We start from the raw sequence: 15,349 nt of genomic DNA on the forward strand, positions 1-15,349 counted from the left end.
AGCCAAGAGCAGTCGCTCTTCCCTCTCCCTCTTCATTCTCTTTGCCCCAGTTCTCTTAGTGTGTCAACCTCTGACAAGGTCTCATGGACACCACTTCTGGCTTTCTGGTCTAAGTCAGCGCATTCATGGCTGCCCTCAGGACACCAAGACCAAGAATTTCTTCAAAACTCACTGGGACTTTCTAAGGATGAGAAAAAATAAAGAAGGTGCCCGAGAAAGGGGGAATAAAACTGACTTTTTATTTTCTAAAATCACACACTACACCCCTCTGTAATTCCTTCATTCCGAAGTGACTTCTTGCTGCTCCTGACATGCAGAAGGACCAGTTGAAGGGCACATAAAGGAGCTGTAAGTTATATTATACATAGTAGTTGGGAGCCAGGACCAACAGTGTTTATCACAATTGGAATTTGTAGAAGTATAATTTAATGGAGACCCACAGACCTGTGGGATTAAACCCAAATTCTGTTTTACTGCCTATTAGCCTTAAAACCGACATATAGAATAAAACCAAACTAGGATGTGTCTGCCTCAGAAAAGCGTACCCGGAATTTTCTGAAAATATTGCAACTTGCTAAAAAAAGCCCTGAAGATGTCTAAAGGAAACAGATACAGCCTGGGAGTTTTCAATCCCATCAGTTTAGTGCTGAACTGCCTCCGTTCACTTCCTCCTGTTTCCTGCCAGACATCCAGACAATAAAAGAATTTGTACAGCTGGAAGAACAGGAATGAAAGCCAAAAACAGAGTAAGGGCAGGAGAAGAAGTGAACAGGCGACATCTGGGGATATTTAAAACTGTGAAACAAATCTTAATTTATTTCTGACTTGTAAAAAAAAAAAAAGCATAATGTAGCATGTAGAATGGAGAGAGGAACAATTTTCTTGAGGTCAACTAAGTACAACCCACGAGACAGAGGAACTCCAACAATATCAAATGAAGGGAAAAAATTGAGAAAAACAAACTACCTTGTTCACAGATTTTGCTTGGTGTTTATATACAGCATTGTTACAACGCACAGCATTGCTGCAAACAGAATCATACCAGCCCCTAGAAACACTTCTGGGGTCAGAGGGGGAACTGCTGGCAACGAAAACTCCAGAGAGACCAGCTGCTCCCTCTTGAGCCACGCTCCTCATGCCTAAGTTGGATATCATGCCGTCAGCGAAATCGTGAAGTTATGTCTCTGACACCGCTTTTCCATTCTCTCCAACTTCACTGGAGAATGGCTCTCCAGAGCAAATAAGATGAATCCATGAATAACTCCATGGGCCAGAGGCTTACCTTGACAGGCTCCCGTGCGGATATTTGGAATGAAGCCTCGGCGGCAGGGGTGGGGCTGGGCGGGGCACATCTCACAGGGGTGGCCCCAGGCTCGGCCCACCGTGGCACAGCAGAGTGTCTTGGTGCAAACAATTCCGCTGAGCTGTCCCTGGCACATCTGGTTGCTGACCACAGTAAAACATGGGCCTGTCCTGTAATCTGAAAATAAAGAAGAATTCCATGAAGGTCCAGAAAAGCAGGAACCATCACGCAGAGGAACAGCTGTGCCCCATCTCGCCTGACTCTAAATTGGGTAAGAGTCTTCAGGGATGGAATCACACATCAGTGACTCTGTGTGAAGCCTTGGGCAGACCGTTCTTATCACTCACCTCCATGTTCCTCACCTAGGACACAGGGATAAAAACACCAATTCCTACCCCCTGTGAAGACACCATTTTAAGATCAAATGAGTGAATAAAAAACACTTTACAACAGCGTTGTACGTACACAGCGTTATGACATTAATATACATTCATTCACTCAAAAATATGTGTCAGTCACAAAAATATGTGCCTACTATAAATCAGGCCCTGTGCTTGATGTGGAAATTTAAATGATTAAAAGAGATCAAATCCCTGTCCTCATGGAGCTTACAGTCTATTATTATTCATGCTAGAGAAAGCAAAAAATGTCCAAGTTTGCAATGAGGCAAGTCATGGCACCTTCTTCCTGGCAGTTCCTAGAACAAAAGAAATGGGTTACTCATTTCTTTTGGATTGGGCCCATCCTATTTCAAATACAAAAAATAAGAAAGCAAACAAATAAGTAAGCATTTTAAAATATTTACCCATGTGAAGACATTAGGTATTTAAGGTAAAGAGTAAGGACATTGGTCCAAAATCATTGTAACCCTTGGGCAAAAGTCCATCTTCAAGCGGACAGGGATAGGTGGAGGCCACAGGAGAATTTCCAAGTACTAAAAAAAAATCTGCCTCAATTTTTCTATTCTGTTTTGTTTTGCCAAAAGGAGAAAGTCAATCTGGATTCAACAGCCAAAAAACAAGGAAGATGAACACATCGTGAGCAGAGAAGACCAAAGTCAGGCTGTCCTCAGTTTCTCTCTCAGAGAAATTGAGACCATAATACCTTCTCCTGTTCTACAGCGACCTTGACAAATAAGGGAAGCTGAGGTGTGACAAGACCCATGAGTGTCCACCCACTGCCCAAAACTGCATGCTTCCCCATGTCATTTTCAGAAATGCATAGGTAGTTTCCTGAGTCCAGGGATCCAGTAGAAAATAAATAACTCCAGTAAGTTCCTTTCACCACTGAATTCTACAGCTTATGAAAGTCACCATGTGTGCTGATGAAACCTCTGGGTTAGGTTTTGATTTTTATTCTTTCTTTCTCTAGGGAGGGAGGCACGCCTCTGTTCTGTGTATTCTCTCCAGCTTTCTCTGCTGCAGTTAGGACCCCGCACTCCCTCTCACTAAATGTTCTTCCTCACTCTCCCTTTTTTCTTGCCTGGAATGAGCCACCCGGGCTCAATGGCACTGCCTTAATGCCCATGCTGCCCTAATGTCCATGTGGAAAGACGAGCTTTCTGAGCAGTTCCTAAAACAAAACACCACCCACTCAAGTTCCGCAAGAGGACAAGGCCCAAATTATGGTAGCACGGACAGCATGCTCAAAGTGTCAAGTCCCCATCTCCACATCTCCCTTTCCATGCAAGTGCTTGCCAAACCGTGCTGTGTGTATTGCTGATAGGTTGCAAGATGGCTTTAGATGGTCAGGTTTTAATAGTCACTTGTCAATTCTAATTTGTATTATTAAAAATCATAACCATAACGGACTCATATTTCACAAATACCTTTGCTATGATGAGGATGAATTTAAAAAGTTTAACTCAATTTAAAGAAAAATATTAAGTAAACACAGGTACAGGATATGCAAACAGGTCAAAAAGTTGTTTAGCTTATACGTAAACACCACCAGTGTCCCAAAAACTAACCTTATACCTTTCTTTCCCTTGAGTTTCTAATGTTCTGGCCCCACCCACCTTTCTAGCCTCATCTTGTTGCTTTCTCAGTTTATTGTCTTTTTCCTTTGTTCGTACATTTATTTTAGCCTACTGATTATTTTTCAGTTTTATATAGCCAAATGCTAGGTATATTTTATTTAATATGTTTCAAAATATGTCAGATCTATTCAAAATCTATTTTCTTACATAGCATTGAATTCAAGTAAGAATACAAAAATTAGGGGCACCTGCGTGGCTCAGTGGGTTAAAGCCTCTGCTTTCCATTCAGGTCACGACCCCAGGGTCCTGGGATTGAGCCCCGCATCGGGCTCTCTGCTCAGCAGGGAGCCTGCTTCCCCCCACCCCCTCTGCCTGCCTCCTGCCTACTTGTGATCTCTCTCTCTCTGTCAAATAAATAAGTAAAATATTTAAAAAAAATACAAAATTTAAATGCTGTTGAATAGATCTCCACCCTCATTTCATTCTTTCAATAAAGAAAAATGACAGGGGCGCCTGGGTGGCTCAGCAGGTTAAAGCCTCTGCCTTCGGCTCCGGTCATGATCCCAGGGTTCTGGGATCGCGCCCCGCATCGGGCTCTCTGCTCAGTGGGAGCCTGCTTCCTCCTCTCTCGCTCTCTCTCTCTCTGCCTACTTGTGATCTCTGTCTGTCAAATAAATAAGAAAAAAAAAAAAGAAAAGAAAAGAAAAATGACAACACCATGACAGTTTGCAGCAAAAGTTCTCTTAAAGGCAGTAAACACATGGGCAAAGTCAAATGCTGTAATCCTTCATTATTTGGCTCAATTCTTCCAAATATTACCTATAGGCATTTAATAAATCTTTATCTAACATACAGCATTTCTTTTTTTAACATTTTATTACATATTTTTGTGATTCAAAAATAGTTATTTCAGATAATTAGGAAAAGGTAGCAATATAAACAAGAAAATAAAAATCACATGTAACTCCACCTAAAGAAATCTTTTATACATATTGGTTATATTACCTTAACCTAATTTTACACGTGTTTTTTTTTCTTTATCACAAAATAGGAACTATATTAAATCTATAATTTTGAATCTTAACAGTGCCCAAAGCATATTCCCATGTAACCACTATTCCAAAATATGATTTTAACTGTTGCACTAATGGGTCTATTTAATGGATAATTTTCCATCAAATTATAACATAATTTATTCAATAATTTTCTTACTGTGTGTCATTTAAATTGTTTCCAATTCTTCATTATTACCGAGAGCATTCACCATACATCACTGATGAACTCCTTGAGGATGAAAAATGTATAGTCTCATGAAACAGCCACCAAGATTTTTATAACTACATATGCATATTATATTTCTCAGGCTAGAAAGATCATAGCAACATAATCTTTTATTTAAAAAAAGAAATAAAGCCTTCTGTGTTAGGTTACAAGGAAAGAAACAGAAGTTTGTTTCTTATCTTAATTTACGGAGGTAAGTGCAAGTGCTTGGATCAAACAGGCTCATGATGGCATGACATTTTCAATCTTTAAAAAACATAATGGAACATGAATTTGAATTTACAGTCCTCTCTTCGACACTGCTTGGATTTGGTTTTGCTGCTCATTTGTCAAGAGAGCCTACCAGAAAGATTTATATATGAGGATCACAGAGACTTAGGGTAGATGCAAACACTTGTTTTGAGACTGACACCAGCAAAATCAAGGCACTCTACAAAATACTAAAACAATCTGATTCAGTCCTATCTGACACGGCCTCATGACTTCAGACATGAATTCCTCATTGGGAGACCATCATAAAAAGAAAATAACCTTCAGACTTTCCCAGGGTCAGTGACTTTTTACTCTCATTTCAACATGAAATGCATGGACTAGAAATGGCAACTATTGGAGTGCCTGGGCGGCTCAGTCGTTAAGCATCTGCCTTTGCCTCAGGTCATGATCCCAGCGTTCTGGGATCAAGCCCCACATCAGGCTCCCTGCTCAACGGGAAACCTACTTCTCCCTCTCCCACTCCCCCTGCTGTGTTCCCTCTCTTGCTATGTCTCTCTCTGTCAAATAAATAAATAAAATCTTAAAAGAAAAAAAAAAGAAAGAAAGAAATGGCAACAGTTAATTCTGACAGTTTTCATTAGGCATCTCTAGAGTGCATAGGGACCCAACTTTATTAAATATACTGGATATTTGGCAAACAGTTGGGAGTATGTATAACAGAATCTAGACTTAACACATTTCTAAATAATGCTATGGACAGAAAACCAAACCATTTGACAGTGCAGATTAGTAAGTGGACATAAAATGTATTTGTAGGGCCACATTTTCAATAAAAATTGCTGAGTGCAGAGAGAGAGGCATAATCTGGATGAAACAGAATTGGACCTAAAAACCTCTTGGAAGGTAAATGCTCTATTAACATGGTTTTCAAATGTCATTCTGATTTGGCAGCATGTGCTTTTTGTCCTGTGCTTCATTTAGATTGCCAAAGTTATGCTGTTTTTTGTCCAATACTTTAACCACAGGGAAAAAAAAAAAAAAACTGCCCACACTCCCAATTCCTTACTAATAATCCAATTATTTACAATTATTCCCATAGCACTTACGTGATACTAGGCTAAATTTACATACTCTTTTTTTTTCAGATAGTCCCAGCACGAGACAGGGAATGTGCCTAATTCAATGCTTGGGTAATGTCTGACTCATTCCTTCAACGTAAATCATTACTCCTAATGCAACTAAAATATAGTATTAAAAATACTTTCTGTTGGCAAACTGTTTCACTCACTTCCCCATAAGACCTCCATGAACTAGGGCAAAGCGCCAAGCCTCTCCTAAATTAAAATGCAATTTTAATTGTTTTTAACTGGCTTACTTTAGTGTGGCTTGTTCATGGGAAATTCTGCATCTACGTGTTCCCATTCTGAGTGGTTGAGGCTCTAGGGCTATTTCACCGTCCTCGTAGATTTAGCCTCAAGGCTTAGGATCTGATCAACGTGTATGTGTGGCTTCAGATCCTCAGCCCTTTCCCAGAGCTGTGGCTCAGAATGCTGGGACCCACAGTGGTATCTTGCTTTCATTTGTAACCAGACTTCACCCTGAAGCAAAGGCATCATGTGCAGAGAAAGAATATTCTGTGGTACAACGAATTCTTGTCACTCCTACCCAGTCGCTAAACCACAAACTACAGGGAAGGCACAAGGATATAATTTGGGGGCAGTAGGCTCCAATTATATTAAATCCTTCTTTTCATAAAAATTACAAACAAAAGAATGAGATATCAATTTATCCATGACAGGGTCACAGCATGCTTCTTCCTTTCAGGTAGGTTGGCCTGGGATGCATTAAACTCCTAACGTGTGGAACGTCAATACAACCCCCTGAGGAAAGAGTTCAAGAACTTTCAGTCTGAGGAAAATTAAGGCAAAGCAGTTCCATGATCATCATTAGTCTCATAACTGATGCTATTTCTTCTTTCTCCAATTATTCTTAACCCTAGGACATAACCAAATCACCTGGGGAAGTTTGGCAAAATACTAATGCTTGGGCCTCACCCCAGCCTTCCCAAAGCTCCTCCCCCTCCCCCACTCTCATCCCCTAGAATCCAATTCAATAGACGTGGCATGGAGCCTGGGTGTCTGCCTTTTGCAAAAGCCCCCCAAAATGATTTTGCCCTCTAGGGCTCTAAGTTCAATCTCTCTCTCTCTCTCTCTCTCCTCTCTCTCTCAACTTTTATTGAGAAGTGCTTCTGTTCCATTATTAATTGGAGGTGTCTGCAAGATAGCTGACTGCTTACCTGAAGGTCTAACCTGAGAAATGTGAAAAGCCCATGAGCTGGGATCACTGCCACTCAATATAGTCCAATTCCATTGTGCTCATTTCCATAGTGTTGACTGATTATGAGGCTCTTCACTATGTCCTTGATTAATTATACCAACCACAAGCTCACTAAAGCAAACAACAAATCAAAATTTAAGAAGGCTAACCACCCACTGCTCCACTGTCCTAACAGTCAACTGACCTCACGTTTCTAAACTCTTCCCCTCCCAGTGTTACAAAGCACATCTAAATACATGACATCACTCCACTACCAGGAGCTCCCACTTCCAACTGCCCTGCCCAGTGCTAGACATGGTACCTGAGTGAAATGCCAGGGGGATTCTCCACCCAGGTTCCAAAGATGTTGATCAAAGCTAGCATCAGTAACACCAAAAGTTAAACTTTTAATTTCCTCAAGAATTGCACTCTTATAGATCACCTTGAAATACCTCCATGACTCCTGATTTCATTAAATAGAAAGTACTAAACATCATCTATGAAGTTTATGCCAAAAATAGTCAAACCTCAGACCCAACCTGTAGCAGAGAGGACATATGGGGTAGAAGAACAAGACAATGACACCAGAAGGCAACACTGAGAAAACCTAGAATGTGTGATTTTCAAAGGCAACTGTTCTGAACTTTTCCAAAGATAAATGACACCCCTCTTAAAAAAAAGAAACATGTAAAGGGATTATTTATATTAAAAAGATATAATCACTGAACCTTAATTGGATTGTTTCAAAAAGAGATAACTGGGGAAATTTTATATGGGCCACACATTATATAATACTGTGGAACTGTTCTTTTAGATATGGTCATGGTATTTTGGTTATCTATGAAGTAAAGTGTGATGTATGCAACTTAATTTTCAAGTGATTCAGCAAAACAGACAACAAATATATATAAGTATATACCTAGATGTTATAAATATATAATATATAATTACATTTATATATTATGTACTAATATTTAATACATATTATATAATATTAATATACATTTATATATACACACAAACAAATAAGCACATAGAGAATATTATGTGTATAGAAGTGGAAAAATGTTAAACATTTAATGCAGATAGAAGGTATATGGGTATATTTTATATTATTATTTCAACTTTAATGTAAGTTTGTATAATGTAATGTAAGTGTTTAATAATAAAAATTCTGAGGGCATAAGAATTCTTTCCTGGGCTACTTGTCCTATGCAATATTGTCTCTTTCATTTCGTCCAAGCTATGCTATTCTTTTTTAAATGACAAAATAAATTGAGCTTTTGGCAAAATTTACTAAGTTACATTGTGCAAAATGTTTATCGTTTAGTGACTATATCTAAGATGGAGCTTCACTATTAACTAATTTTTAAAAATTTAGAAATAGGGCACAAGAATAAGCACGAAACTCTTTTGTTAACATTTGCTGACTTTTAACTTCTCTAATTATAAAAGTATTAACCATTATAATTTTTAATATAAATATCATTCAAAACTACAGAAACAAGGTGTGGTATACCTTTTAATTGTAACATGCAGACTAAGTAGTTGACCAAATCCAGACCATAGTTCTGGAACCTGATTATGTGCAGCAGCAACTCAACCACAAAAGACTGTTACCACATTTTATTCTGTTCCACGATGAAGAAAACAGCATGCAATCTTGTTCAGAGAAGAGCATATCTCATGTCTGAATAATTTTTTTTAATATGTTTATTTATTTATTTGACAGAGAGATTACAAGTAGACAGCAGAGAGGCAGGCAGAGAGAGAGAGAGAGGAGGAAGCAGGCTCCCTGCTGAGCGGAGATCCTGACACGGGACTCAATCCCAGGACCCTGAGATCATGACCTGAGCCGAAGGCAGCGGCTTAACCCACTAAGCCACCCAGGTGCCCCATGTCTGAATAATTATTGTCCTGACACCATTTGTCCCCTCACTGTACATCCTACGAGTCTTGACTGATTCTCACTTTCCCCCAATGTTATCGCCAAACCACCTTTACTAGGGGAAAAAAAAAAAAAAAAAAAAGAGTGGTGGGGTGGCTAGAACTCAAATTCTGGGTTGGGTGACATATTTACCATGAAGATAATAAAATCATAGAGTGTCTTCATTTTTTGTGGCCTGCAAATTGCACATTCAAGAACCAGCTGGCTCTGATTTATGCACTTTGAAAACGGCTTGCATGAACGCCGTGTAACACCAAACTGCAGTTTCACCACAGAGAATCAGCTATTGAACAGCAAGACAAAAACAATAGTATTATATAACCATATGATTTATTTGTTCTTTTATATTTTCTTCAAAGCCACCAAGCATAAAACATTCCCTACATTCCAAAAGCAAGATTAATAACATTAGAGTAAAGGGCCCTGTGATCAATGATATTAAATATAACTTTCCAGGGCTGACATATTCCTTAGATCAACTTGTGTATCTTAAAAGTGCCTTGTAATATTGCTTAATTTCCAAATACAAAATCTATCTGAAGGGAATTGTTTCTGAAGGATTCTAATGGAAAGTTTACTGTTAAAATTGGAAAATCATAATTATAAATGAGATTTTCACATTTAGAGAATAAAGGCCTATGCTTATAAAGGGGCAATAAAAATTAACTGATTGGTGTTACTCCAATGTAGGTTCCACCAACATGAGATGGTTAGAAGAGGCAAATTCATTGAGACAAAGTAGAATGGTGGTTGCCAGGGGCTGAGGGGAGCAAGGAGTGGGGAGTTCTTGTTTAGTGGGTCTAGTTTCAGTTCAAGAAGGTGAAAAAGTTCTGGAGACATGATGGTGGTGGTTGTACACTATGTGAGTGTATTTAGTGCCACTGAACCACATATCTAAATATGGCTAAAATGGCAAATTGTGTGTTGGGTATATTTTACCACAACAAAAATATCCCACTGCATAAAATAAAATCAGACATTCCGACTTCCATGATCAGATTCAATGGGTAAGCATTACAGTTGTAAAATGTAATCAAGAATTTCTTCATTCAGGGGCGCCTGGGTGGCTCAGTGGTTAAGCGGCTGCCTTCGGCTCAGGTCATGATCCCAGCGTCCTAGGACTGAGTCCCACATCGGGCTCCCTGCTGAGCCCTCTGCCTCTGCCTGCCACTCTGTCTGCCTGTGCTCACTCTCTCTGACAAATAAATAAATAAAATCTTAAAAAAAAAGAATTGCTTCATTCAACAAATATTTACCGAGCTACTGTGCTGTATCAGCGAGCAGCATGAGAAAGTCCCTGACCACATGGAATTTACCATCTGGCAGGGAAAGTAGTCAGCACGTAGGGGAATAAATTTAAAATCATTTTAGATTTGAGGCTGTGATTATGTCTACAAATGAAGTAAGCATGCTGCCATGATAGAGAATAATTGGGGATACCCACCGTGGAAGCCTTCTTAGAGAAGATGGTTATTTATATGAAGGCCTAAAGGATGAGAGCAAGTCAGCCATGCAAAGTGAGAGTAAGTGATTCTGAGGTTTAAGACATAGTAAGAACAGTGGCTCCGAGCTGGGAGAGGGCCTGGCTTCTCCAGTAATGAGAGAAGGCCACTGTGACCAGAGCTCAAAGAGCAAGGGGAAAGAGGCACGCCACGGGGCTGGAACATTGGGCAGGGACTGGATTACACAGCACATTCCAGGCCATGGTCAAGAATTTGGATTCGGCCTGAAGCTCAGCAGGAAGCCCCTGAAAACATATGTGTTATTTTTAAAGCATACTGCATAGAGGGTTCAAGAGTAGAAATGGGAAGCTTGCAAGGAGGCTATTGAAGGGTCTGAGAAAAGATGGTGGTGGCTAACACAAACGTGGTGACGCAGAAGGGGAGAGCTGCCAGCAGGTGGGGGTGTCTCTGGGGGGTGTCTGTGGGGGCCGAGAACCAACAGTGCTTAAAGATGGTTTGCATGCGAAGGGTGAGGGAAACTGAAAAGACAAGGATGACTTCAGGTTTCTGGCTCCAGAAGCTGGATATGTGGCCAGGCACTCACCAAAACTGGGAATCTGAGAAAAGATTAGACTAGAACTATGCAGCAACTTCTTCCTAGAAATATCACCAAAGGCAAGGAAAACAAGAGCAAAAATTAACTATTGGGACTTCACCAAGATAAAAAGCTTTTACTAAGCAAAGGAAAGAGTCAAGAAAACCAAAAGACAACTGACAGAATGGGAAAAGATATTGGCAAATGACATATCAGATAAAGGGCTAGTATCCAGAATCTAAAAACAACTTATCAAACTCAATACCCAAAGAACAAAGAATCCAATCAAGAAATGGGCAGAAGACATGAATAGACATTTTGGCAAAGAAGACATCAAAATGGTCAACAGACACATGAAAAAGTGCTCAATGTCACTCAGCATCAGGGAAATACAAATCAAAAGCACAGTTAGATACCACCTCACACCAGTCGGAATGGCTAAAATTAACCAGTCAGGAAACAACAGATATTGGTGAGGATGAGGAAAAAGGGGGACCCTCTTACACTGTTGGTTGGCATGCAAGCTGGTGCAGCCACTTTGGAAAATAGCATGGAGATTCCTCAAAAATTTGAAAATAGAGCTACCCTATGACCCAGCAACTGCACTACTGGGTATTTACCTTAAAGATACAAATGTAGTGATCCGAAAGGGCACATGCACCCAAATGTTTATAGCAGCAATGTCCACAATAGCCAAACTATGGAAAGAACCCAGATGTCCACCAACAGATGAATGGATAAAGAAGATGTGGTGTACACACACACACACACACACACACACACACACACACACACACAATGGAATACTATGCAGCCATCAAAAGAAATGAAATCTTGCCAATTGTAATGACATGGATGGAACTAGAGGATATTATGCTGAGTGAAATAAGTCAATCGGAGAAAGATAATTATCATATGATCTCCCTGATATGAGGAGTCTGAAAGGCAATGTGAGAGGTTGGAGAGTAGGGAAGGAAAAAATGAAACAAGATGGGATCGGGAGGGGGACAAACCATGAGACTCCTAATCTCACAAAACAAACTGAGGGTTGCTGGGGGGAGGGAGGTAAGGAGAGGGTAGTTGGGTTATGGACATTGGGGAGGGTATGTGCTATGGTAAGTGCTGTGAAGTGTGTAAGCCTAATGATTCACAGACCTGTACCCCTGGGGCTAATAATACATTATATGTTAATAATTTTTTTTTTAAGTCGAAAATAGAGCTACCGTGTGACCCAGCAATTGCACTAGTGGGTATTTATCCTAAAGATACAAATGTAGTGATCTGAAGGGTCATGTGCACCCCAATGTTTATAGCAGCAATGTCCACAATAACAAAACTGTGGAAAGAGCCCAGATAGCCATCAAGAGATGAATGGCTAACTCGGGAAAATAGCATGGAAGTTCCTCAAAAAGTTGAAAATAGAGCTACCCTACGACCCAGCAATGGCACTACTGGGTATTTACCCTAAAGATACAAATAATGATCTGAAGGGGCACGTGCACCTGAATGTTTATAGCAGCTATGTCGATAATAGCCAAACTATGGAAAGAACCTAGATGTCCATCAACAGATGAATGGATAAAGAAGATGTGGTATATATGTATACAATGGAATACTATGCTGCCATCAAAGGAAATGAAATCTTGCCATTTGTAATGATGTGGATGGAACTAGAGAGTATTATGGTGAGGGAAATAAGTCAGAGAAAGACAGCTATCATATGATCTGATATGAGGAATTTGAGAGGCAGGGCAGGGAATTGTGGAGGTAGGGAAGGAAAGAATGAAAGCAGATGGGATTGGGAGGGAGCCAAACCATGAGAGACTCTTAATCTCACAAAACAAACTGAGGGTTGCTGGGGGGTAGGGGAGTAGGGTTAGGGTGGCTGGGTTATGGACATTGGAGAAGGTATGTGCTATGGTGAGTGCTGTGAAATGTTTAAGCCTGATGATTCAGAGAACTGTAGCCCTGAAAAAATAATACATATGTTAATAAAAATAATTTTTAAAAAAGATTCAAAAAAACAGATGAATGGCTAAAGATGTGGTGTATACACACACAACACACACACACACACACACACATACACACACACTGGAATACTATGCAGCCATCAAAAACCCCGAAATCTTGCCATTTGCAACAACATGGATGGAACTAGAGGGTATTATGCAAAGCAAAATAAGTCAATCAGAGAAAGACAATTATCACATGATCTCTCTGATATAAGGAATTTGAGAGGCAGAGTGGGGGGTTGTGGGGGTAGGGAGGCAAAAATGAAACATGATGGGATCGGGTAGGGAAACAAACCATAAGAGACTCTTAATCTCAGGAAACAAACTGAGGGTTGCTGGTGGGAGGGTAGGGATAGGGCAGCTGGGTGATGGACACTGGGGAGGGTATGTGATATGGTGGGTGCTATGAATTGTGTAAGACTGACAAATCATAGACCTGTACCCTTGGGGCAAATAATACATTATATGTTAATTTTTTTAAAAAGATTAGGCTCAAACTATCAATAATCATTATGAAAGGTCTTCACACTTTCATGAAGTACCAAGTACAGGACAAGTGACTTGAATGGATGAGGCTGGCCCTGCATAAAACAATATTATCTGTACATCTTGATGCTATAAAACTTATGTATAATAAAGTTACATCTTGGTCTGTGCATTTCAGCTTCTACACTACATTTCTTGCCCTTCCCTTCCTCTTTTTGAGCAAGCATGTGGTCATATCACATTCACATATTGATGTATAAAGTATATGGTTGAAATTCTTCCTTCAAACACGTTTGGCCAGTTCTCACAGAAACCCGAGTGTTAAGTACACATGGCTCAGACCAACAATCTGTGATGGAATCCTGGCGTGTGGGTGGGATTTCCTCCAGAGGAACTTCACTGCTGCTTCTACAAAATGACAGGGCAAGGGAATCCAAGACCACTAGGATGCTCGCTGCCAGCCCTAAGTTCATTCTACAGGAAATTGATACATACCACACTCCGATGATATTATCAATTCCTAGATATCTGGTGAAAAACTTAAGGGGAGGACAAAAGTTCAGCTATTTAACCACAACTGAGAAATGGCTCATATCAATTGGGCTTTCTGTACCATCAAGACAGATCTATGACAGTGAGATGGCTTAGATACATTGGTTGAAAAGTGTTATTTCTAGAACTGGCTTTTTACCAAATATTCATTTGCTTATGGGTACATGATTACATAGGCTGCTCTTCTCTTCCACCCTTGTCTGTCTGTCTCTGTCTCTGTCTCTCTGTCACACACACACACACACACACACACACACACAAGCACTGAACTATGATAATATATTATCAGGTAGTTCTCAAGATGACCCTCCTATTCTCAGAACTTTTCTTCGGAAGAAAACGTCTGATGAATGAAAACTTCCGGAGACTGTTTCCAGCTCGGGTTTGGCACTGAACTCAACTGAAGAAAGACAAGTTGGAAGAAAGTACAAGCATTACTCAGAACACGTGAGTGAACTGTGCCGAAGTCAGGCATGGAAGCTGAGGGAATGGGAGAGGCCACAGTTCCAAATCCTGGTTAGGTTCATTTGATTTATCAACAAAAGAAGATTCCTGATTAAAAATCTGAGCATGCTCAGATATCAAAACATGGCAGAACACTGATTTTCTGAGAAACCAAAGAGTAAAAGCATTAGAACCTTAGAACTACATTTTTGCTGCTATTTCACAGTTATCCATTTTTAAGATCTTTGACATGGACCGAGAACATGTTACCAACTGGACAATCATGACCGCTCCTGGCCTCTTGGCAGCTTCCCTGTAACATACAGGTTTGGATGTTCTGGGACATGTATGTTGCATAGGTGACAACAGTTTTAAAGCATCAAATAACTTCACAGTAAGCAGCATGCTCTTTGGAAGTAAAAATTATGTTCCGCTCACCCCAGGTAAATAATCTGAGGAGCTAAGGGTGAGTGCTATGCTACACAGGCAACGGGTCAATCCAGTTGTAGCTAAGTTTTACCTCATGCAGCTGCTGGGAAGACGGCTCAGAAATTTCCATTCTCTAGAACTGGAAAGAAAATCTCAAGTTGCTCCTGAGACTATGAGGTCTACAACTATTTTTTTTTTTTAAAGATTTTATTTATTTATTTGACAGATCACAAGTAGGCAGAGAGGCAGGCAGAGAGAGAGAGAGGAGGAAGCAGGCTCCCCGCTGAGCAGAGAGCCCGATGCGGGACTCGATCCCAGGACCCTGAGATCATGACCTGAGCCGAAGG

General features: G+C 40.2%; 1 protein-coding gene across 1 annotated transcript in view; it reads right to left on the bottom strand.

Annotated features, from left to right (window-relative positions):
- FBN1 (fibrillin 1) overlaps nt 1–15,349 on the bottom strand; it is a 237,175-nt gene that overhangs the window by 129,832 nt on the left and 91,994 nt on the right. Inside the window, exon 6 of the mRNA XM_045067863.1 lies at nt 1,283–1,480. Within this exon, the coding sequence (XP_044923798.1) occupies nt 1,283–1,480 (198 nt within the window). The remainder of the gene's footprint in view (nt 1–1,282; nt 1,481–15,349) is intronic.

Source organism: Mustela putorius, unplaced genomic scaffold (genome assembly GCF_011764305.1).
Source record: "Mustela putorius furo isolate JIRA1106 unplaced genomic scaffold, ASM1176430v1.1 tig00003898_pilon_pilon_pilon, whole genome shotgun sequence".
In the NCBI taxonomy this organism is placed as follows: Eukaryota; Metazoa; Chordata; class Mammalia; order Carnivora; family Mustelidae; genus Mustela; species Mustela putorius.